At 40.5% G+C, this 23,007-nt stretch overlaps 2 protein-coding genes across 2 annotated transcripts; both read left to right on the top strand.

Annotated features, from left to right (window-relative positions):
- Window positions 1-31: 31 nt before the first annotated feature.
- Window positions 32-16,690, top strand: espl1 (extra spindle pole bodies like 1, separase; the record flags this gene model as incomplete). Its single annotated transcript, XM_083891972.1, has 30 exons — window positions 32-112; window positions 1,103-1,405; window positions 1,519-2,271; window positions 2,366-2,467; window positions 2,573-2,684; window positions 2,970-3,097; window positions 3,874-4,067; window positions 4,239-4,481; window positions 4,708-4,852; window positions 5,057-5,216; window positions 5,404-5,543; window positions 5,673-5,807; window positions 5,909-6,025; window positions 6,134-6,305; window positions 6,429-6,557; window positions 6,689-6,845; window positions 7,103-7,212; window positions 7,365-8,500; window positions 8,587-8,992; window positions 11,111-11,324; window positions 11,424-11,629; window positions 12,164-12,291; window positions 12,377-12,499; window positions 12,972-13,121; window positions 13,242-13,406; window positions 13,522-13,626; window positions 13,718-13,833; window positions 13,918-14,001; window positions 14,323-14,487; window positions 16,489-16,690. The coding sequence occupies 30 exons, from the start codon at window positions 32-34 to the stop codon at window positions 16,688-16,690; spliced, it is 6,381 nt and encodes a 2,126-aa protein (XP_083748098.1).
- A 445-nt stretch (window positions 16,691-17,135) lies between these two features.
- pfdn5 (prefoldin 5) lies at window positions 17,136-19,049 on the top strand. The gene is made up of 6 exons (XM_083892958.1): window positions 17,136-17,228; window positions 17,668-17,770; window positions 17,869-17,900; window positions 18,014-18,088; window positions 18,210-18,315; window positions 18,766-19,049. Exons 1-6 carry the CDS (start codon window positions 17,163-17,165, stop codon window positions 18,849-18,851), a joined length of 468 nt encoding a protein of 155 aa, XP_083749084.1. The 5' UTR covers window positions 17,136-17,162; the 3' UTR covers window positions 18,852-19,049.
- Window positions 19,050-23,007: the final 3,958 nt, after the last annotated feature.

The raw sequence follows: 23,007 nt of genomic DNA on the forward strand, positions 1-23,007 counted from the left end.
GTAACGAGCGTTGTTCCCGACAGCTTTCGACATGAAGTATTTGAAAGTGGACGAGTACATCCAGAAGACTGCCTCTGTGCCAGAGACGAAGCTCTTACACCAAGAACTGGAGGTTAGTTTAACGTGTATCTCCTCAAAAAAGCTGTTGCAAATCGACCAAAGATGGGATAATGTGCTATATTTTCGTGTATCGCGTGATGAATGTCAATTTCCATTATCGGGACAAATAAGAATTGTAGTTGAAAAACATTAATATTTCATATGAGTGACTTCAAAATGCTGTCTAGCTCACCCACACCTAGTCATTTAAGTGTAGTCGTTTTTCACTTTAGAATCAGAATATCTGATGCATATTTGGTGTATAACATTTTGTTCCTTCAGATTTAAGCAACACTCAGGAAGCAAACAAGGAGCAAGATTTAAAACATTTTTTTTTATGTATGTGTATATATATATATGTGTGTGTGTGTGTATGTATGTATATATATATGTGTGTGTGTGTGTATATATATATATATGTGTATATAGATATATATATATATATATATATATATATATATATATATATATATATATATATATATATATATATATATATATATAAAGATATATATATATATATATATATATATATATATATATAAATATATAAAGATATATATATATATATATATATATATATATATACCTACATGTCATCGGTTTGTGTTTATTAAGACCTTTATGTTCTAAGGCAATAAATATAACTGAATCATAAATAGAATCTGTAAATATAATGCATGTACAGAAATACAGTTAAAGTGACATATAAAGCACATTTTTACTATTATTGCAATGATGGGATCATTGGGTTTTCATTGAGATCCAAAATATTTGACTATTGTTTTTGTTGTAATTGAGAAGCCATTTGTGGCACATTCAAATAAACATGTCATGAAAATGTGAATAATAAAATGAGACAATTTCACAAATTTCTTGGAGAACCCATCTCCAGTTGCTGTGTCAGAATCAGGAAAGTACCATCTTGTGTGTAAAATAATCACATAACAAGTAACCATTGTACTAAAGATTATCTTAATTTTGTTTGCTTTAAATTTTCCAGAACTATGTGAAGAGCCGACCAGGCCTTCAGGGTCGCACACTGTGTGACAGGATCATCAGAGCGTGTAACCATCAACTTGGAGTTGGGTGCCCTGACTCTGACCATATCAGGCAACTTGTAAAGCTGGTGGAGCTTTCTCTTCATGGTTATGACCGTTCTCCGGCACTTGCTCTTCAGAACAGTCCACTGTACATGGAGAAGATCATTTTTCACATTGTCAAGAAGCTAAGCTCCTTAGAGGCTCACAGTCTGTGCAGTCATGTTGCTGGGGTGCTTTGCAATAGGCTTGCTTCGGCACAACAGGTATGTATTATTTTTAACATTGATGTTACTGAATTGGAGCTGTGTATCCCACATACTCACGTGCATGGTTACTTCATTACCTTCACCATTAACCAGATCTGTATGATTCCTAGACCGACGACTACAATGTCCTTTTGCGGAGCTGCTTCTCTGTGCTCTGGAGTGGATTGTCTGCTACCAAATACAAGAAAACCCTGAGTCACAGGGAAAAGCTCCACTGCCAGATGCAAGCTCTGAGCTTCCTCATGTTGTTGGATACAGAAAATGCAACTCCATCCTTCTCCAAAGCTCCCATATACACAGATGATGCTGTTGCTGAATTTCAGAGTGTCAGTGGAGTGTTGTCCAAGGAAGATGCTTCTTTTCTTGTCCAGGAATTACACTTGCTTTTCGACAGATTTCAGACCTGTGGTCCTGACTGCAAAGACGAAGGGTTAAAGCAGTTTGTTAAGAAATCAAGTGTATATGTGTTTTCAGAAATGCTGCTAATTGTAATTAAGACTCTTTGTGAGTCTGGCCACTACGGAATGGCGTCCACCTTCCTGAATGAAATTGATATAAAGGTCAGAGACTGTACTGACTGTCAGTGTACAGCACTATTGCTTGGCAAGTGGGCAGTAGAGGTTCATTCAACAATGAAGGCTGGTGGGGAGGTTGACCAGGCTTTGACAAACTGTGCTCGAGCTTTGAGGTCTCTCTCAGTGAAGATGGGGGACCAAGAAGCCCATGCAGTTCTCGAAGGCTGCGGACTAGTGGTTTGGGCTGTCGAGGATGGACACAACCAGGGCTTAAGTGCTCCTGTACTCCTGGCCTGGTTTTCTTTCCTTGAGGAGCAACAGGAACAAATAACGAAAATGCTGAAGAAGGTGAGCGTAGTTGCTGATCGGACACATATCCTGTATTATTCTGATAACTTTGAGAAGTTGTTAATCTGTGACTTGTTTGTTTTTCTGTTCACAGAATTTGACATGCCCGCCTGAGAGCAGCAAACTGCAACAGGCCCTTTGTTTCAGTATGTATCAAGGCTTTGTGTATGCATACGAGAGCATGCTTGCATCACAGGTGAGAGTAAAATCTATAAGGCTTACTATTCAAAAACATGCTTTTACAGCTGTGAATGTTCTCTGATTTAGACTTAACCTCAGATTTGTAATTTGTCATCATCAGCTGGAAAACAGCGATATACTGAACAGAGTGCTACTTTACTGCCAAGCCACAGCTGGACAGATGATGACTGAGCTGCGAAAGCTACCTAGTGAAAGCCTTCTCATCAAAGCAGGTGTTTATAATCTATTAACCTTTTATTATTTGATTGGTTATTATTTATTTACTGTATATGAGTTAAAGCTCGAGTTAAAACTAACTGTTGTTAAATACATTTTGTTTAAGTTAAAGAATGTATTCTGTTATTTATTATTAAACGGGCCAAACCAAACATGAAAACAAAAGAAAAATTACCAGCTTATATCAGCCATAGTAGAAAAACATTGATCAACTTCTAAGTTACATGCAGTGATTTAGTATTGTTATAACATCCTTTTTTCTGCTCACTGTGTGTCTGCAGTGATTACTGTCAGCAATTTAGTTTGCGGATTGTACAACCGGCGTCTCTGTGACCAGGCCTTCAAACTTGTGGAGATTCTATGCAGGGATCTATGCAAGAACTGCCCCATCTCACTGTCTGGTGATCGGGTAAATCTTTCTGAATCATGTTTAATTTTGCTATAATACATAACAGTCATGTTCAAGGGGGAAACCTGTTTTACACATATATAGGGTGAATTCCAATTCCTTGCTTAACCCTCAATCTCAAAAATGCGCGCTCCCTCTAGTGCAAGTGCTGTCCCGATTCTCAGAAAAATTAAGTTGAGGGGCAAGTTTAAGGGCTGTATCGCCCTCAATATTGAGATTTTCCGAGACCACCCTTGGGAGCAAGGGCTACCCAGAATGCATTGCGTGTTTTCACATAAGAAAGATGGTGTCGAAAGCAGCGAAGCCAGTGCGATACAAATTAAGTATTTTCTTTGTTAATAGAGATATAAAAATTATGAAAACCATTGTATTATCTTAGTTAAATTAGTTAATTCAACTGTCAGCTGAATATGTCCGTGGTTGTGGTATTTGTATGAGTATCATTATAATTAACTGACAACCTAATAACTTGACTGAAATAAAATAATAAATAAATAATTGTGACGTAAATGTGTTGTTCTTCTTCTTTTTTGGAGTTGACAGACTGGACGCAGCTTTCGCGTTATTCTGCCCCTCGCAGTCTGAAGACGTATCTGCATTTAAGGGGTGTCCCATTTCTAAGTGACAAAATAACCCTCAACACTTGGTTTTGAGGGCCAGTTAAGATAAGGGTTGAGCTTGAGGATTAAGATGGGAATTGGAATTGGCCCATAGTATATACACAGAATATGTACAGTTCACTTCTAATTTATAATTCTTATACTGTCGTCATTCAGTTGAGTCGACCCTTCATGCTGGCCGTGCAGGCATCTCGGAGGGCTGGACAATTGGAACAAGCACTGGACTGGGTGATTCTGTGGCTGAAGGCTCTGGGTGACAATATTCCTACTCTTATGGCTGAACCGGTCTCACTGTGGGTGAAAATAAAGATCGATGCGGCCCGTAACTCTGAGGAGGACATTCGACTTAGGTACTGATTCCTGCCCAGATATAAAAGTTGTTCATCGTTGTGTTCATTTTCTGCTGATTTTGTGTCTTGTAGTGACTGTTAACAATGTAGTTGGTGTAACTGAGGATTTTGAATTGTTTTATTTATGTATGGTAACATAATGGAAAGGAAATTTACAACTGTTGGCTTCAGGACACTGCGTGATGGTTTTGATCCCGACGTCCCTGATGAGAAAGTAATGCTCTGCCTTTTGGAGGAAGAGTTGCGTGCCTATAAGGAAGTGGCAGGCGACACTGCCCAGGAGCGATACAACACTCTATGCGATCTGTTGGAAATATGCCATGAGGAAAGCTCTCACACCCACCTACGTGCTGTTTACCTCTGTGAAATGTCCCAAGTCGTGTGCTTCCAGGATTTCAGCGAACAGACTGACTGGTAGGAGCTGGCACCTACATCCACATCAACAAGTAATAGTGTTCCATGACAGACACAGTGTCAATCTGTCTTTACATCCAGGGTTAAACTTATGTTTTCTGCTGGGCCTGGCTCTGGTGAATCTTCTACATTTGCAAAACTGCATACAGCACCATACTGGTCTTAAAAAGAATGAGCTGCCCACAACCTTTCTCAGTGTTTATTGTGTTTCTTTTCAACTTCATAGCTCAGCGGTTGATTTTACCCAAGAAGCTTTAAGGTTGCTGGAAGAAGAACCAGTGAATGCAGAGAATGCTGATAGACTGAAGGACGACAAGGCCCATGCTTCGCTTTGGTTCTTTATCTGCACTCTCGAGAAGAACCTCCAGGAGGTTAGCACTGCTGGATCTGTCCCGATTCTATGCATAGATATTCAGGAGCCACTCTGTTTATTTCGTTATACCAGTATTTTTTGATATTTTTATATATCAAAGATTATAACACTTACTTTTGGAATTGAATGATTTTTAACTGCATCCGTTTGACTAAATGCATAGTAGTTGTGTCATAAAAAATGCTGTGTTAATTTTGTCCAGGCCATTGAAAGGGACAAAACACTGAGAGAGGTGCGCGAACAGTCGCGAAGTGTGGCCAATCCCATAGGAACCAATGATTTGGATTATGAGGACAAGCAGAAAACACAAGACAGCATTCTGGTTTATGATGGCCTGCATTTCAACCTTGCTGCAGAAAACAGTAGGAACCAATATTTCTCATATTGTACATTGCCTTGTTATTTTGCTCTGGAATGTATAATTCTCATGTGTAGGGCTGATTTATTTTCATTCATTCATTTAATTGTTTTCGCAATTAATTGAGCATGTTTGGTCCATAAAATGTCAATTGTTTCCCAAATCTGTTTAATTATTTATTTTCTTTTAAGAACTGTGTAAACCTTTGGAAAGAGCACTGGATGAGTGGGCTGTTCTTCTTCAGAGTCAAGCTCTACCTTCGGTCAGGAACTCCAAACAGACCTGCAGCTCAATAGTTTTGACTGCAGCTCTCTTCAGACTTATGGGAAAGGTAATGGCACATTATGGACTATTTAGTTTTTCGTTCTCTGTTAAGATACAAATAGATTTTGATCATGAAATGAATGATTTACTGTCAGTATTAATTAGATTGATTGATCAGATTTCTGCTCTCTTGTAGCCTTTAAAGGCCCTGGACGCTTACAAACTTGCAACTGGACTTTCACGCCACCTGTCTGACACACATCTTTGTGTCAGTTCACTCTGTCAGTCAGCCAGCCTCCTTTTGGATATGGGTGCCCCTGAACTGGCTATGGTAAAGCAGTTTAATGATTGTCTCAGGCCAACAAGAATCATTTTATATTGGGGGAAAAAGGTATTTATTGTGCATTTTTTCCTTCTGTGCTTTTGTTTCAGGCACAGTTAGAGCAAGCAGAAAAAGTTGTAACTTCAGAAACCACCAGTGAAGGACCTTCATCCATTTCTATGCTGGCCCTTCTGTTGAACGCTCAGTACTACTACAGCACAGGGCAGGTAGGTAACAAGTCTGCCAGCACTGTTTTAGTTTTTATATTAATGCACTGTATTTGCTGAAACGGTTGAATTTCAACATGTGCCCCTCTCTTCTTGGCCATATTTCAGGTGGGTAAAGGAGTGCCATATCTGTGTGAGGTGCTTAAAGAAGTGAATGAGCAGAGACCGTCAAAAAGTTGGTACCTGCTTCGTGCTCGGGCTCTACAGACCTGCAGCTCCTACCTGAGTTTGGACACAACCGTGCTGTCACAGGCCGAGCGCACACGTATCACAGAGCATGGTTAGCAGAAGCATTTGATCCGCTTTATATTACCATTATAGTCGTCTTTGTATTTTACAATGTGAAATGGTCATATTAAGGTTTGCAGCTATATCTAAGTATGGATCCGTGTTTGTGTCTTAGGTATAAATAGCCCAGACACTGCCCTGTACGAAAGTCTGAAGCTTCTCTGTAGCCTGCTGGTCACTTTGGTGGGGAAAGGCCTGTATGGGACAAATGGCAGCAGTTCAGATGTGCGCTTCATTGACCAAGGTATGTTTTTCTTTAATGTGAACATAACATTTGATTTGGAAAAACAGAATTTTGCTTTTGTTTTGTTAATGCTTTCAAGTATGTAAACACCTCCTCCACTCTCGCTGTCTCTCTCCATGGTCCATGAGTAGGTGATAACCTAGTGGTGAAATGGCAGCTGCTCTCAGAGCTGTTAAACTGCTCTGTGAAGATGGTGGCTCTTAGGAGCAACTGTGGGGCCATCAATGATGCCAGGCTCCAATGCCTAGAAGCACTGAAACTGGCTAACAAACTGCAAGCACTCAGCAAGTAAGCACATAAACATCATGTATAGAACATAGGCTTATTGTATGGTTGCATGTTTACAGTTACTGTCAAACTGTTATTAAAGTGGTTTTATTTTTGGTATTATTGGTAGATTGTTTTGTATTTAAAGGTAGTTTGCATTTTTGTTCAGGTGTTCAAAATAAAAAAAATATTGTATTTGCACATAGTTATGCCTATGTGCAGCACAACATATAATGCTCTATTCTTTGAGGGAAAATATTATTTTGTTGTTTTTCCAGATGTGCTGAGCTGCTGGTGATAAAAGCAGAGTTGGAGCTGATCCAGGGGGAGAGAGAAGAAAGTGGAGCTGACTTGGACAATGTCAGAAACCTTCTGGAGCTCTGCACAGGTCAATTAAATACATAGCTAGTTGTTCAAATATTTAATTTTATTATTGTTGACTGTACATCAGACTTCATTATCAGTATGCCACTCTGCTGCCATTTGAAATATTGTTTGCCTCCTTTTCTGACCTGTCTAATTGACTTCGTTTCCTCTCAGATTTTTCCGATCAGGTGCAAAAGACAGAGGTGAAAATCAAGCCCAGGAAAGGTCGCCCTGCTAAGAAGCCTTCCTCACCCCTACCAACAATGGAGGATGACTTTAAAGGCATCCTTAGCACTAGATGGATTGCTAAAGAACCCATTATTAGGGATCTGACCAGCTCCCCGCCTCTCAAAGCCCAGCCACGTCGTTGGCTGTCCTCTCTGGCACATGAATCTAACTGCGAGTGCCCCTGCTGCTCTGAGCCCTGTCTGGGCCGTGCTACTGCTCGCTGGGCTGCTACACAGGCCGACCTGGTTCTCAAGCTGGATCCCAATGATGCCAAAGTCAGTTTAAAACTTCAGTGGGCAACATTATCCCGCTGTACTAGCCTCTCTGCTAAACTTGGAGCAAAACTGGCTAAACTATTCCCTCCCAATGGCCCCACAAAAGGCTCCTATATACCGTCCTTGATGCAAGACGTGGTGGGCCGCGTGTACCTTCACATGGCCCTGTCTGGGCTGGAGCCAAAGCTCAACAGCAACTGTGGTATATGGAAAGTTCTGGAAGCTGGCCTAGCATTTGTTGATTCCATGCCCTCTCCTGTGCTGACACCTGTAAGAGCAGGCCTAATGGGTATTAAAGCCATTGTATCATTGATCACATTGGCTGCCAAAAAAGGGTACAACCCAGAGGAGCTTTTCTCAAATGTTTGGACTTGGAATGCACCAGCAGAAAATAAAGAGCTGAAATTGGAGCAGAAAGCTGTAGCTGCCTCTTCCTTGGGGAAAAAGTCGAAAGACACTGATATTCCTGAAAAACCTAAGGAGGCAAAGAAGGTCAAGGCTGTCAAGCCCAAGATTCAAGCTCCAACAAGCTCCTCGACCAGAGGGAAGTTACTGTTTCCCATGACTCCAGTGATGGTGAAATCAAAGTCCTCTGTTAAGGAGCATAGCTGTTTTGACTTCAACACTGACATACCCACTTTGGCTTTTACCCCCGTTCAAAAGGTAAAAGCTCCTGTTTCAGTGAGGAAAGCACCGAGAACTGCCTCCAAGCAGCAGTTTCATGTGTTTGAAGAGTGTTCACCTGTTCAAGAGAAAATCCAACCTGTGCCTGCTGCTCCCAGACGCACAAAGAAATCACGTTTCAAGGTAGGCATCAAATCAGAGGTAGATGTTTTGAAATGCATTGTTTTTTTCTAATTAAATAATAATAAAAACTTTGATTTTTGTTATAGGTGGAGTTTAGTGATGAGAGTGACTCAGAAGCCAGTACCCAAACAGAGTCCAAAGAAAAGCTGGACATTCCTAAAAAACGGACAACCACGAGAAAAGCTGCCCAAAGTGCTAAGACGGTCTCCGATCGACCTTCTGAGAAAATACAGCCCAAGAGGCAAGTAAAGAGCAAAACAAGTACTGCAGTGCATCGGGTCACGTCCTCTGAGGATGATGAAAGTTTGGTGTGTCAACCCGCCCCAACGAGAAGAGGAAGAAGCAGAAAAGTGTTGTCCAGGACCGAGGCAGAAACACTGGAGGAGCCGGACAAAATGAGGACCATAGAGGAGGAATCTAATCACGCTCTGGACATGAGCATTGAGCAGCTTAGGACGTCAGACAATGAGACTGAAGACAGTCCTGTTTCAAGTAAGTGCTTTTACTGTGTGTTTTATAAACATGAAGGTAACTATATGACTATCTCTGCAGCCAAATGTTGCATTGGCTTAAAATAATCAGAGATGTAAGTGGAGGAATGCTTTGCTATTAGAACATATTTTATATATTGTGATTATGCAGCTTGTAACTAGGGATGCACTGATTAATCGGCCAGTGATCGGAACCAGACGATTTTCGCGTGATCGGCAGCAATCGCCGACTGGCCGGTCAGACAGAAATAATCCGATTTTAATAAGCCGGTCAATGCACTCGCATCACGCAGCATCAGCAACACGCGTGCACGCAACTGTTGCGGAGATTTGATTATTAAGTGAGTCGACCAAAGATGGAGTTTCCTGGAGTCAGAGATGAGTTAAGTTGAAAAGCTTTATTGGAAGCAGCTCAGATCTGAGGAGAACTGAGACAATGCCGAACATAAAACAAGTATGTTAACAGTTGGGCATCCTCTGTCAGTCTGCCTGTGAGTCCCAGAGTTAGGATACTTAAAGGTGCTTCTTCTGCTGATACATGGAGCTGACCTTGGGGAGGACTGCGCAGTAGCGTCAGTCCTCTGCCCCAATCCGGTCAACTACACGAACATGTAGTAGAGTAGGGCTGGGTGGTATACTGATTCACACGGAATACCGTTTTTTTTCGTTATTATATTAATTTTTAATATACCGCCATACCGGTGTATTTGATTACACAACATCCGTGCAGCCGCGGCGCTGCTGTCTGCTTAGCGAGTGAGCACGCTCTGCGTTTCATTAATGTTTATATATTTGTTTCAATCACTGAATGAAGCCTGTCATATTTTGGACAAGTCTGGACCTTAAATCACTTGCACAAAACTTTTGATCAGCACTCTGCATTTGTTTGTTTGTCATTTAAACCTGTATGAGCAGAGAGCGCGAGGCATTGTTGGCATGGGACGGGAGAGAGAGAGCGAGATCTGCGCTCTTGGTCATTAGTTAATTTACTTATTTGTGTGTAGGTAATATGTTGTGAAATATGTTTAAACTCAAATAAACTACACATACAGGGAGTGATTCGTTTTTGTATTTTTTGTTGGATATTGGATGTGAACTGATTGCATTTCTATGTTAAAATGTTAATTAAAGAAAATATGCAAAATGATATATCTTTCTGTATGCTGTAAAGTGGTTTGAAAAAATTGAAATCGGAATCGGCTAAAATCGGTATCTGCAGGTCAAACTTCTTGAAAAATCGGAATCGGCCCCAAAAATCGGTAGGTGCATCCCTACTTGTAACAATGTAATTACAAAAATGGCTTAGAAGCGGAGATTTCTATCAATATCTCTTGCATTTCTGATCCAAACGCCACTAAAGTTGGCACTGCAAACACTGGTGCCTTAAGTCACCTGCCATTTTTGGAACTGGCTTCCAAAAAAACAGGGTACACCCTAGATAGGTCGCCAGTCGGAAGGCTAACATGCACGTTAGCCTTGTAGTCACATTCACACCTATGGGCAATTTTAAGTAAATTACTAACCCCTGCATGTTTTGGGACTGCGAGAGAAAACCAGAGAACCTGTAGAAGACGCATGCACACTCCATGCAGAAAGAGCCATAGGCAATATAATATCTGTCATTATATTTGCAATTTTCCAAAAATGTTGAGCTCTACTTTCCAAATAAGTACAAATATCATGCTGCGGTTTGGTACTGTACAGTATGTATTTTTTTGCGTTTCCATTGAGAAAAGTACCAAAATAACCAGACCCTTCCATTTTTTGGCACCCCTCCCTTGGGGTAAAACTTTAAAATGGTACAGTACGTTTCAGGTTGGCACTAGAGGGGCTCCATCCACAACAGTCAGCTGAAAAAGGTCACTCCTTTGCGACCTGTGTGAGTATCACATAGACGCCGAGGCAATGACACAAACTGAGCAGGGAAAAAAAGCTGCTGGATATCATTGTCCTCTTTTTTTTCTTTTTTTTTTCCCGTGTCTCATTCGATGGCTCGAGGCTTTACCGAACCGAACCGTTCCATGATGTAAATGCAGCATTATTGGCCATTAGCTATAGCTGGTAAGTAGAGAGTTGGTTCCTTATCCAATTTTCTGAATTGTTTTTGTTTTTCCACCAGGAAATCTCTCACTGGAGGATGTTCAGTCATTGCTCTGTTCTGCCTGGCTGACCCTTCAGCACTTCCCTTCTCCTGCCATTTACCCGACCCTCTGTGCTCTTCTGGCCTTGGCGTTGGGACAGCAGGACCCTGTTACTACAGCAATGCTACACGTCCAGTCGGTGGGCGTCGCAAGTCGTCATCGTACAATCAGGCATTTAGCCAGCTGTCTCAAGTAAGACTTGTAATTTATTGCCAGCATTTTTATTTACATCGTCACAAATCTCTGTGTGAAAAATACTAATCATTTACATTATTTTTGTTCATCTAACAGAAAGCTGAGAAAGTCGTCAAATGAATTGACAGACAAGATGGATGCTCTGAGTCTGAAAGAGCTCAGTTCGACCGAGCCCAAGACTTCAGCTGAACAAAGGTTGACTCAGCTGGAGAACATCTTCTCCTTCCCTACTGCTGACTCTTCATCTTTCCCCCAGATCCACTGCCTGGAGTTTCTCCAGCAAATTCAACACCTTCCCCCAGGTAAAGTAGTAAATACATTTCTTATCTCACTAGAAAAACCTCCATGTTTTTATCTACGACATGGTAAGTATTTGTACATCTGCAATTATGTCCTCCCTCTTGCTATTTAGATTAGGGTTATGATGATTATAACATTTGCACTGCAAAGTTATCATATATCTAAACCCAGGCCTCAGATATATAATAACTTTATAAATGAATTGCATTACCAGTAAATGGGTACTACTATTCTGTTATGTCTGACCCAAGAACCTGGCTTTATAAATGGTAGGAAGTAGCATGGAGGCCTGACTTTTTGATGCATTGTAATGGAACAGGGAAGAAAGTTAGCATGTCCACCCAGATGCCATGTTGCCTATTATGTGATGATACCTGTGGCTACTGAAGAATCCTTTGACCTGGGAATGAATACTGATGAGTGATTACACTTCCCACTAAAGACGAAACCTCCATGCAAGGAGGTGTCTGTGGGTTTTTGTCCATTTGTGAAAGGGGATTTCACTTTGTCTTACGTATCCCTTCTCTGTTCTGCAGGGGTGACGGTGTGTATGATGTCCATGTTTGGAGTGAAACCTGGACAAATGGGCGACAGCATTATGCTGACGCGTCTTGAAAAGGGATGTGATCCTGTCACTGTTCATATCCCCACATCTAAGCTGCAGGTGATGATGATGATGATTTGTCTTAATTTACTAACAAATATTACCAAGTCTGTGACAAACCTTGACTTTTGTTGTTGTCATGTAGCGCCCCATTAGTTGGCTCGTGCAGGAGATGGACAGTATTTTGGTGGAACAGAAGGTTGTGAGCTGTGTGTCTGAGAAAGCAAAGTGGTGGGAAGGCCGCATTGCTCTTGACTCTCGAGTTGAGGTAAGGGAAACTTGAGGTTCTGTTTTTTACAATTTAAGTGCAAGCACAATTACAATTTGTGTCTGCCCAAGTGTGTTCGCTATATTAGAATTAATATTGTTTATATTTAGTTTTTTGATCAGAGTATCGTCTCCCAGATGCATTGACTCTTTGCTAGATTTCTATTACTGGGTAGGAAAAGAGAATGAAAGTTAAACAGACATGTAGATCGAGAAAACCGGACCAGGTTTTATCTCCATCAAGGAGGATATGCGTTTGTCTGGGTTGGTCTCGTCTGTGATCAAAATCATTTAAAAAGATAAAGTATAGCTATTAATTCAATATTCTAGGGATGTAGGTAATGCCCATAGTAGAAAATCATGGATTCTTGATTTTCAAACAACATTGCAAGATGGGGGAGTTTATTGTTTGGGAAATTGAGTGGCCTTGACTGGGTTTGTTATGTCTTTGTTGGGGAAAAAATGACTTGCAGCATCTGTTGAGAGAGATGGAAGAATTGCTTGGATGCTGGAAGAGCCTTCTTCTACCACTTTCCTCATATCCAGAGATTTCCAGTCAGGCCCAGCATCTCTACAAAGCATTGTCTTCAAGAGGATTCACAGGCAATGAGGAGATGTTAAAGGTGTGGATGTGTTTTTTTATTTTACACTTTTTTTTTTCACTCAATGGATCCTGGGGCGTCACTGTGACCCTCCACTCTTTTACAGTACAGCAACCACTGAACTTCTGACTTTTGTTCCAGGCTTTGCTGTCTGCATTTCCTGTGCTCTCCCAAGAGGACATACAGAGATTTACTATTGGGGTTTCTCACTGGGACATGGAGTGTGATCAGCTTCTCCAAACAGCTGTGTCCCAAGTTTCAGAGAGAGACCAGCCCCATGGTCATGTGGTTCTCATATTAGACAAGGTTGGTTATATTGTCTCTGTCAAATACAGAATAGCACTATGACAAAACATTGCCCTGGAACAGAGTTGTGCTGAAGTGAAGTGAACAATTACCATGAGTCCCGTTTGCTTTGCAGTACCTGCAGAAGTTGCCATGGGAGAGCATCTCCATCTTAAATTCTCACTCAGTCAGTCGAATGCCTTCACTTCACTCACTGATTGGACTGAGCCTTCAGAAGGAGGTCAGATTAAACCCTGTAAATATCATTGTGCTGCAGTGACTCTTCAGTGGTAGATATAGGTCTCCATGCATTATTTTTTTCACCCCTTCAGACTGACTCTCACTCCATCCTGAAGCGAGGCGTGGATACAAGGAAGGTGTATTATGTGCTGGACCCTGATGCTAATTTAGGTCACTCTCAGGTCCTATTCAAGGAGTGGTTTAGCAGGTAAATACTGAGACATTTAAAACAAGATGGTGAAACTTGTCACAGTTCCGTTTGTAATTTATTATATCAATATTCTGCTTAAAGTCAACTGGATTGGGAAGGCATGTGTGGTGTGGCTCCTGACTCTGGTCAGCTGGAGGAAGCTGTAGCAACCAAGGATCTCTACATGTGAGTTAATGATGATTTTAATCACCCTAACGGAGAGATCAATGAAGGCTAGAAGGCTGTTAAGAAAAATGCATTTTCCGACATTGTGTTGACAATACAGAAGTATGGAATGAAATGATAAAGTACTATGATTGAAAGGCTCTAATATGGTTAGGTGACTGAATCTTCAGAAAGCACATATTGTTGAAAGGCTGAATTAAGAAAGACCTTGATAATGTTGGCTTATTGATGGAGATTAGTGGGATACCACATGGATTAAATAGTTAACATTTTAGTGTGTGATGTGATGACCCGTTTGTTTATTTGCTTTGGTTCCTGCAGTTACGTGGGTCATGGTGCAGGCGCTCGGTTCTTAGACAGTCAGATGGTCCTGAAGCGACAGATGAGAGCTGCCTCTCTGCTCTTTGGCTGCAGCAGTGCTGCTCTGGCAGTGCGTGGGGACCAGGAAGGACATGGCATCATCCTCAATTACCTCATATCAGGCTGGTAAGATATCTATGTGCAGTTGAATGAATGAATTTTAATGCATGTTTTACAAGAAAAATAGGATTAAGACATTGGCAAATGGCAGGGGGGTTTTTTTGTTTGTTTTTTTACCTGGCAACTAGGGATGTCACTGTTAACGGTGTAACGGTAAACCGCGATAAAATTTTTGACGATAATAATTACCGTCTTCATTTAAAAAAAAATTATTATCTCGGTGAATAACCGCGCCCGCGGTGTAGGCACGTGAGCCTTTCCATAGTCTCCGTCTGCTGAAGTTTTCGCGCAGACGCACTCTGTAGCCTACAACTTGATGTTCAAACTTTATCGAAGCTGGAATCATGGCCGAAGGAGGAGACGACAGCCCTCAGGACATATACGTATATGAAAACTCATCCATAACAGTTTAGCGCGGTGCTGGCGTCACGTCATCATCTCAGACAACTACCGTGTGTGTCCTGCTCTCTTTCAGCCGCTGAATAATCCATCTGTTTGTTGTTTTTGTGACGATGAAGTCTAACACGTTAGCATAAAGATCGCTAGCTTAAAATGCTAACAGTCCACACACCAGCAGTCTCTGAGCTTTCGCTGTCCTTGTGAAGATGTTCAGCCACAGACAATTAGCGTCCTGTTCTCCTTGCCTTCCTTTGTCAAACAAAGCTTTTGTTGATGACTGCTTTGATGATAATCACGCTTTAATTTCGCACACACACACACACACACACATAAGCACAGGAAAGTTCTAGGCACTATCTCTCCCCTCCTCGCTCTCTCTGCGTGAGAGCTGCATATTAATTAGCCATGTGTATTCTCCGTGATCGTCGGCTGATTGGCTGAAAAAGCAACAAAAGCTCTGGAATGTGAGATCGCCACACCCAAACTAGGAGTGATTCACAGCGATAAAACAACCTTAATTCAAACACAAAGTTTATGGTTTTAAGACCCAAAATACTGTGTCAATAATGTTAACATGATAGTACAGCTGCAGCGCCCACCGCCAGCATATTAAAAATGCATAGCTTTTAGGACTATCAATGCTTTCTGAACATATTCACACACTTTTAAAAAAAATACCGCGATAATACCGAAAACCGTGATAATTTTGGTCACAATAACTGTGAGGTTCAATTTTCATACCGTGACACCCCTACTGGCAACCTAATGAATGCGATTCATGCACCAGTTATCAAATTATATATCTAGGTTTTGGAAGTTTCTTTGTATGTGATATTGACACACGATTAGCACCAACAAGGAAAATCTGATTTTAGCCACTTGACAAAGGGTTCACCTAATAATTTATAAGTCTAGAATATGTTTAAAGCTTTGTCTCAGCAGTAAACCATTTTTCCCAGATAGGAAATGATTTTTTTTTAAACTGCTCACTCTCAACCAAAGTTATTGGAGAAAATTAGCATCATTAGCTTGCAGGGACATGCGAGCTGCTGGTATTTGGCTGCCTTGTTTGAGTTGCATTGCAACTTGACAAAAAATTTCAACACTGTCACATTAACTGTGAGTCAAGTCCAAGGTCATAAAATAACACGTTTAAGCTGGAGTAGTGGAAGTAGTGGAACAACGACTCCTGTGTGGTGTGCTGTGATTTTGACTTTGGTGCACGGAGTAAGTGGTTTTCCAATTGAAAAAGGTCTGTCTATTTGTTAGAAATAACATCAAATGTATTGATGACGTAAGCAGGCATAGATTTTCTAAAATCATTTTTGTGTCCCCATGATTTCAGTAGTGAGTGTCTGTGTCTCAGGCTGATTTCCAGCAACAGCAGTATGGAATTAGATTTGTGTCAGACTGTTAGTATATCATGAAACCACTTTTAAAATGAAAAGAACTGGACTATCACTTTTTAACAGCAACACTGCTAAACATGGTGCAGTCACATCTGTTGTTCCTAATTTAAAAAAAAATACTTCACCTTCTAAACAGAGACTATTCATTGTGTGATACACTCTCATTTAATTATATTCTGTGACCTTTTTCCCTCCTTAGCCCCTTTGTTTTGGGAAACTTATGGGATGTGACAGATCGGGATATTGATCGATTCACTAAAGCCTTGTTGGAGTCCTGGCTATCTGCTGGGCCTGGAGCCTCCCTCCTGGATTATATGGGCCGATCGCGTCAGGCCACATATCTGAAACACCTCATTGGAGCTGCACCTGTGGTCTATGGTTTACCTGCCCACCTGCAGTAGATGGGATGGAAAAGCCATCAAAAGTATTTTAAAAGCAGGGTGTAAATGATTTATGCAGTATTTAAGCTTTAATGGTGTGACTATTTGAATTTCATTTAAACCTTTTGCAAAAATGTATGTATTGGATTGCCTTAATTTAAAACCAATGCCTCAATGTTTTAAACCAATCCAACAGTGTTGTGACAATGTTTTTTAAACCTCTCCCGTTTTTATAGTGTTTGAATGTGCTTGATGGTGTAATGTTTATTTTAAAATCTTAAATAAATGTGATTTCACATGCAGTCCGTGGTTGGATTGGCAGTACTATGTTTCCTGGCGACATGCAATTAAACCGAAAGAGCATTGACACTTAAAAACAAGTTGTTAATCATCGTCTTAGCCACAAGGTGGCGTCGCTTCAAACTAATGGAGCTGAGTTTGACCCGGAAACACTATCACAAAGCAGGTCATCATCTGGCATCGCGCTTGCAACATGGCGGTGAATCTCACAGACCTTTCCCTTCCTCAGCTGGAGGGACTAAAAACTCAGCTAGATCAGGTAACTAATGAAGATTTATGTCGTTTTTATTTCTGTGTATCGTTCTTGCATATTGAATGCATGAAAATAATAAAATGGATGATAAGTGGACAACGTATAAGCTAACTCCGGAAGCTGACGCTAAAATTAACTGTTAAATGCCTGGTGTGTATCACGTTACGCACGGTGTCCGTCTGTCTTTATCAAGTCTTGCATGACATTATGGGGATACACTTACCCCACCTAGAATTACCTTATACATAATGTGTGCATATTTGGTTGAGGTCTTATTAGGTATTGTTAGATCTCCTCTCCTCCCAGTGGATGGTAACCAAGTGTAGTTGTAAATTAACAATGTTAATATCCACGAACTGTCCATATGTACAACTGCATCCTTGTTGAATCCAGATTTTCTTTTGAATTCTCTGTTGCATTAACTCTGGCCTTGCTTGTTTTGCAGGAGGTTGAGTTCTTGACATCTTCAATAGGTCAGCTCAAAGTGGCCCAGACCAAGTTTGTCGATGCCAAAGATAGTTTGAGTGTACTGAACCAAAACAATAAAGGTGAGTAAAATGACATTTAAATTTGTAATGCTGCTTAAACAGAATTTCTGCATTGTCTTTGATATTTTTTAATATTGTCTTCATCCTTTTTTGTGCAGGGAAAGAATTGCTGGTTCCTCTCACCAGCTCTGTATCCTGCATTACAGTTTGTTTGTTGCCATTTTGTGTTATCTAGTTTAAATTGAGTTGTTTTTCTCTTAATATATACAATATGTGGTTGTCCTTGACATGCTTTCTTCTTAGATGTATGTCCCTGGAACATTAAATGATGTAGACCGTGTCTTGGTGGATGTGGGGACAGGTTATTATGTTGAAAAGGTAAGGTTGTCTTTGGAAAACAAAACATTGTATAAATATATTTATCAAATAGTTAATTATGTGAAGTTTATTTTATGTCTATTTTATGTGTATTTATCTCTGTCCCTTTCTGTCTCTTTAGAATGTGAAAGACTCTGAGAAGTTCTTCAAGCGTAAAATAGAATTCCTTACAAAGCAGATAGAGAAAATTCAGCCAGCCCTTCAGGAAAAGCATGCAATGAAACAAGGTAAACCTTTATTTTGTTTTGTAATCCTTTTACATAGACTTGCATTTGATGGTGTAATTCTCTCACATATAACAATGTTTTTTCAGTTGTTTTGCACAGATGGCTTCAGCTGTGTCAGTAATTTGAAAGAAAATATGATTAAAGTACCTGTCTTCTATGTTATGCGTTTACTAACAATGGAAACAATCTCATGTTTAAAAAGTCTGAGGGAATAATAGAAATAGACATTTTAGTTTGAACTTTCATTGTGATGTTATAACTTATTGCACAGTGTAGTAGTGACAGAAAAATAACACCATACATGTTTATTTTGGTCACCTAGGTCTAGGCTTTGATTCTGGGGGTTGCAATAAAATCGTAGCTATTGGGATTTCATTTGTCATGCATTCAACCACAACCAGACAAAGTTGATCCACCCATGTACTTGATACTCTGTGTTTTATCTTGCAGCTGTAATTGAAGTAATGAACATAAAGATCCAGCAGCTACAACAGAGCCAGCAAACATCACAGACGGCTGGAACCACCAAGGCGTAACCATCTGTTACTCATTATGAAGATGATGATGATGATGATGTTTACTTGATGGTTATGGACAATAAAATGCCGTTGGTTAAACGTATGAAGTCATGTTTATTACTAAATTTAAAACATTTGTTTTTATCCAAGAATGTTGTTGGATATATCAATCATGTACTTGGCCAATTTTAAAGTAATTAATTAAATTGGGTTTGTGCAATTAAAACGTTACTGTGAATTCAATGACCACTTTGTCACTACTCTTGCTTCATTGATGATGTCCTTACTAATAAGTATTTTGTCATCATCATACTTGAAGCCTATCATAAAAATCAAACTAAATCATCATTTGATGCACATACAGGAATGTTGACAGTCTTTTACCTTTTCTGAGGTTATCGTCTTGGGTTCAAAGTGGGCAAAGCTATTTTGAGAATGACATGAAAAGATATATAAATAAATCCCTCATGAGAAGACCAAGGGTGTATGAGTGAAGGAGATACAGCGGTTGTTATGGGGGAGCTGTGTGAATTCCAATGTTTCCACAAGAATATAGTTATCGGGCTAAATAGTTAACGTATTAGAAGGAGAAATAAAATGAGCCCCAGCTGATTGTTGGGTTGCTGCATTTTGATTATATGACGCAGTATAACAGGTGTTACCTAATAAAGCGTCCGGTGAATATTACGTCTTTGATAGTCTTGTTATACGATAATACTACCTCCTTTAATATGATAACACGTGGAATAATTGTGTGTCGGTTAGTCATGTACTGGTATGAATGTATACCTTGCCTCAGATGTAAGTTAAGGTGCTGAGGCGCACGCGCGCACACACAAACAGGTTGCTACGCTGCGCAGTTGGCGTTGCTGTTGACGGAGAGGAGAGGAGCAGCAGCACAGTCTGTAACTGGGACTGTGGCAGACATAGGACGCAGCTGTCACGTGCTGGCTGAGCGAAGCTAACCAGTGGGATGAGGAATTGAGCAAAGTGGACGCTTTTTCGTTACAACGGGAAATGTTTTTTTCACCAATAAAAGTTTTTTTTTTTAATTAGTGGCTTTTAAAGTTTGAAAGCTCCGCGAGGAGGCGCCGTTAGGACAGTAGGGACGCACGCTCGGTCCAGCCGTATGTTACCAGCAGTTGCCGGTGGAAACCAGAGTTAGACGGAGAAACACTTTTTCAAAAAATATAAAAAAAAGTGCTGATAACAATTTGACTCGTCGCAGAGGAATACTTCTCAATAGGAAGGTTATATCCCTCGGATGACACGACGAGAAGAAGGCGAACATTGCAGCAGCATGGTGAGTTCTGGGCCTGAAGCTCGATCACGCTAGCTTAACATGCGATAACCTGTTCGCGTCCCTCTTCTCGATTGAATCTGTAACTCCCTACATCTCTAAACTAAATCGTTCTGCTCCTACACAGAGTGTTACTCAACTGCTGTGTTTGTCACGACAAAGATGTAAATGAAAATGTTAATACTGTACTGCTGTCAAACTGTCGGTCACATTACTTTAACGCACTGTTTAAAGTGTATACCGGTTCTAACTGCTAGTTTAACCTAAGCTAGTTGGCTAAGGACGAGTATTTGTGTTGTCGCTCGTTACCATATGGCAGTCAACCATGAGGCAATGCTAATGTGCCGACGTATAAGAACACGGTATACTGTCGTACAAATACAACCATTTCGGTCCAGTTAAAAGCTGCACTTAGTGTATTGTTTCATTTTATGCACTGCATGTGCAGCACGTGATTTGTGTTCAATGAAAGCTAGTTGTTAGACTCGGTGGCTAAACGGCTATCAAAGGTCACATCATTGGCAGAGCGGATATGATAACGTTGAAGAGACGATCAATACGTTATTCTGTACTCGTTAAAACACAATCGCCCTTAAGCAGCGTGTGAAGTTCGTTCAGTTCATTCATGTTTTTAACTGAAACTATTGTCATATTATCGTGCGTGTGTTAAAAGTGGCGTGGGCACGTCTGCGCCATGTGGTCTCTTCTTCCTGATTGTCGAAGTGAAAATGCAGCTGTGCTTCTCTGTCCGCCTGCAGCTCAACGCACACGTTTGTTTGTTATCATACATCTAGCACTTTACTGGTTTGCATCAATGAATGAAGCGCACTGGAGATAAGCCGATATTATGCAACGGATGACAGGTTAACATGTAACGTTTAGTCACGCCGCAGCAGCTCCCGGGCCGACCAACGCCATGTAAAGTTACATGTGACCGTTAGAGAGGCGGGGTTTAGCTGATGAGTACCAATGAAAACTCCCCACCGTGTGTGTGTGTGTCTTGAGGATCTTTTCTGGCATAAACACTGACCTTGTCAGGACCAGTTGTCATAATGGACACCAAAACGTGGTTCTCATGAGGCAGAACTTTATTTGGTTTGAATTGTGGTTAGTAAACGTTTAAATGTTTTCTTTTGGTGACCCAAATGAACTGAAGGTAATGCAGTGTCCTAAGAGGTATAAGTTGTGCAAAGGTGTGTGTATTTGTTTTGTCATCTCCTGAGGACATTTTATGGGATGGAGAATGACCTTTCATGACCAGTAGCTCGTATGGGGACCAAAAGCCACAAATGATTGCACTGTGTACAAAGTTCACTTCCCTGAGCTGGATGGGGTGAGTCTTAAATAATGTTAAACTAATTTCTCATCCCCTGGCTATAGTTAGTTTGAGGTGAGTTTGAGAAACAAACAGAAGTCAATTGCGTCCTAACAAAAATAGCTCCTTAAACATGTGTGGGTCTTGACGAGGTTAAGGGTGGATTAGTGATTCACGTGTAAGCTTGCTCCGTTCATTGCACCTGCTACGATATATTTGAATTGAAAATCAGTTCTGATGGTTGTGGAAGCTTAATACTGTTTGAGTTGCAATACTGACAAGTACTAAAAAAGTACATTAAAGGGACAATACAATACTTGTAGCGGAACCTCATCTGCTGACACGGAGAAAGACGACGAGGATGACATTTGACCAGCTGTGGATACCGTAGCGCTCAGGGAAGGGAGGGGGTGAGCAGAGCAGCAGGTCTTTGTTGTAAATTTCAGCCTCTCCTCTAGATGTCACTATAAACTACTTACTTCCCCTTTAAATGTTTTGCATTCATTTATTCTGCCCCAAAAAAATCATCCTATTTTCGAAGGGCTTTATATACTACTTGACATCTCAGGCTACACTCAGTACAACTTGTGCTACAATTTTTTAAAATCATGTTTCAATGTATTCTTTTTACTAGGGCTGTCAAAAGATTAACATTTTTAATCAGATTAATCACAGGGTAGCTGTGGATTAATCATGATTAATTACCATTTGTAAATATGCCAAAAAAATTCTAATTTTCTCTTTATGTTGTTGTAGGAATGGAGAGATAAATAAAGTATGTGAAATTATAAATGTAAAGAACAATAAAATACTGTAAATAACTTGTAGAAACCTATACAAACTTAGTAAAAAATAAACATTACATTGTAAAGAACCCACATTATAAGACAATATAAATAAATAGAAAAAATAAAATGCTGTAAATAACTTTAAAAAAAACCTATACATTGCACTGTAAATAACTCGCATTATAAACAAAATATAAAGTATAGAAGTTAAATCGTTTTCTTGGGGTTACTAAACCCACAGCAGGAAACATCAGCACCTTTGAAGCACTGCTTCTACTAGTTAGCGTTAGCGTCAGCTAACATTCTGACGCTAATGTTAGCTGCTGTCTGTGTCCCCGTTAGTTAGACAATGACTGTTAATGTTATGATTATATCATTATCTGCGCCAGTAGCGCCACTTACAACTGTGTCTTTCTTTTTTTTTTTCTTCATCCTCTTTTTTTTCTTCATCCTCTTTTTTTCTTCCTCTTCTAACTTCCTGATTGATAACTCCTCTTCATTTTCCTTCAGCTTCACACAGGTTAACGTGAGGAGACGTGGGGCCCCTTTAGGGAGGTTTCCTACTGAGATGTCATTGCAAATTAACCGTTGTTTAAGGGAGACGGGGATGCAGCTGGTCACTGATGCATTTAGGCTCCGAGTGTCGGGAGCCCCCCTATCGGCTCTGGGCCCCAATCAGTTGCCCGCCGCCTTGCCTGTTCATAAACTGCACGTCTACCCGTAGCGCGATGAAAGTGCGTTAATGCGTTAACATTTTTTTTGACATCCCTA

Source organism: Microchirus variegatus (assembly GCF_963457635.1).
Source record: "Microchirus variegatus genome assembly, chromosome: 7".
Classification (NCBI taxonomy): Eukaryota; Metazoa; Chordata; class Actinopteri; order Pleuronectiformes; family Soleidae; genus Microchirus; species Microchirus variegatus.

Coding starts and splice junctions, on each gene's coding strand:
- pfdn5 (XM_083892958.1), top strand. CDS start 17,163: ATGGCGGTGAATCTCACAGACCTTTCCCTTCCTCAGCTGGAGGGACTA. Junction 17,771..17,868: donor ACTGAACCAAAACAATAAAG/GTGAGTAAAATG, acceptor TTTTTTGTGCAG/GGAAAGAATTGCTGGTTCCT. Junction 17,901..18,013: donor TGGTTCCTCTCACCAGCTCT/GTATCCTGCATT, acceptor CTTTCTTCTTAG/ATGTATGTCCCTGGAACATT.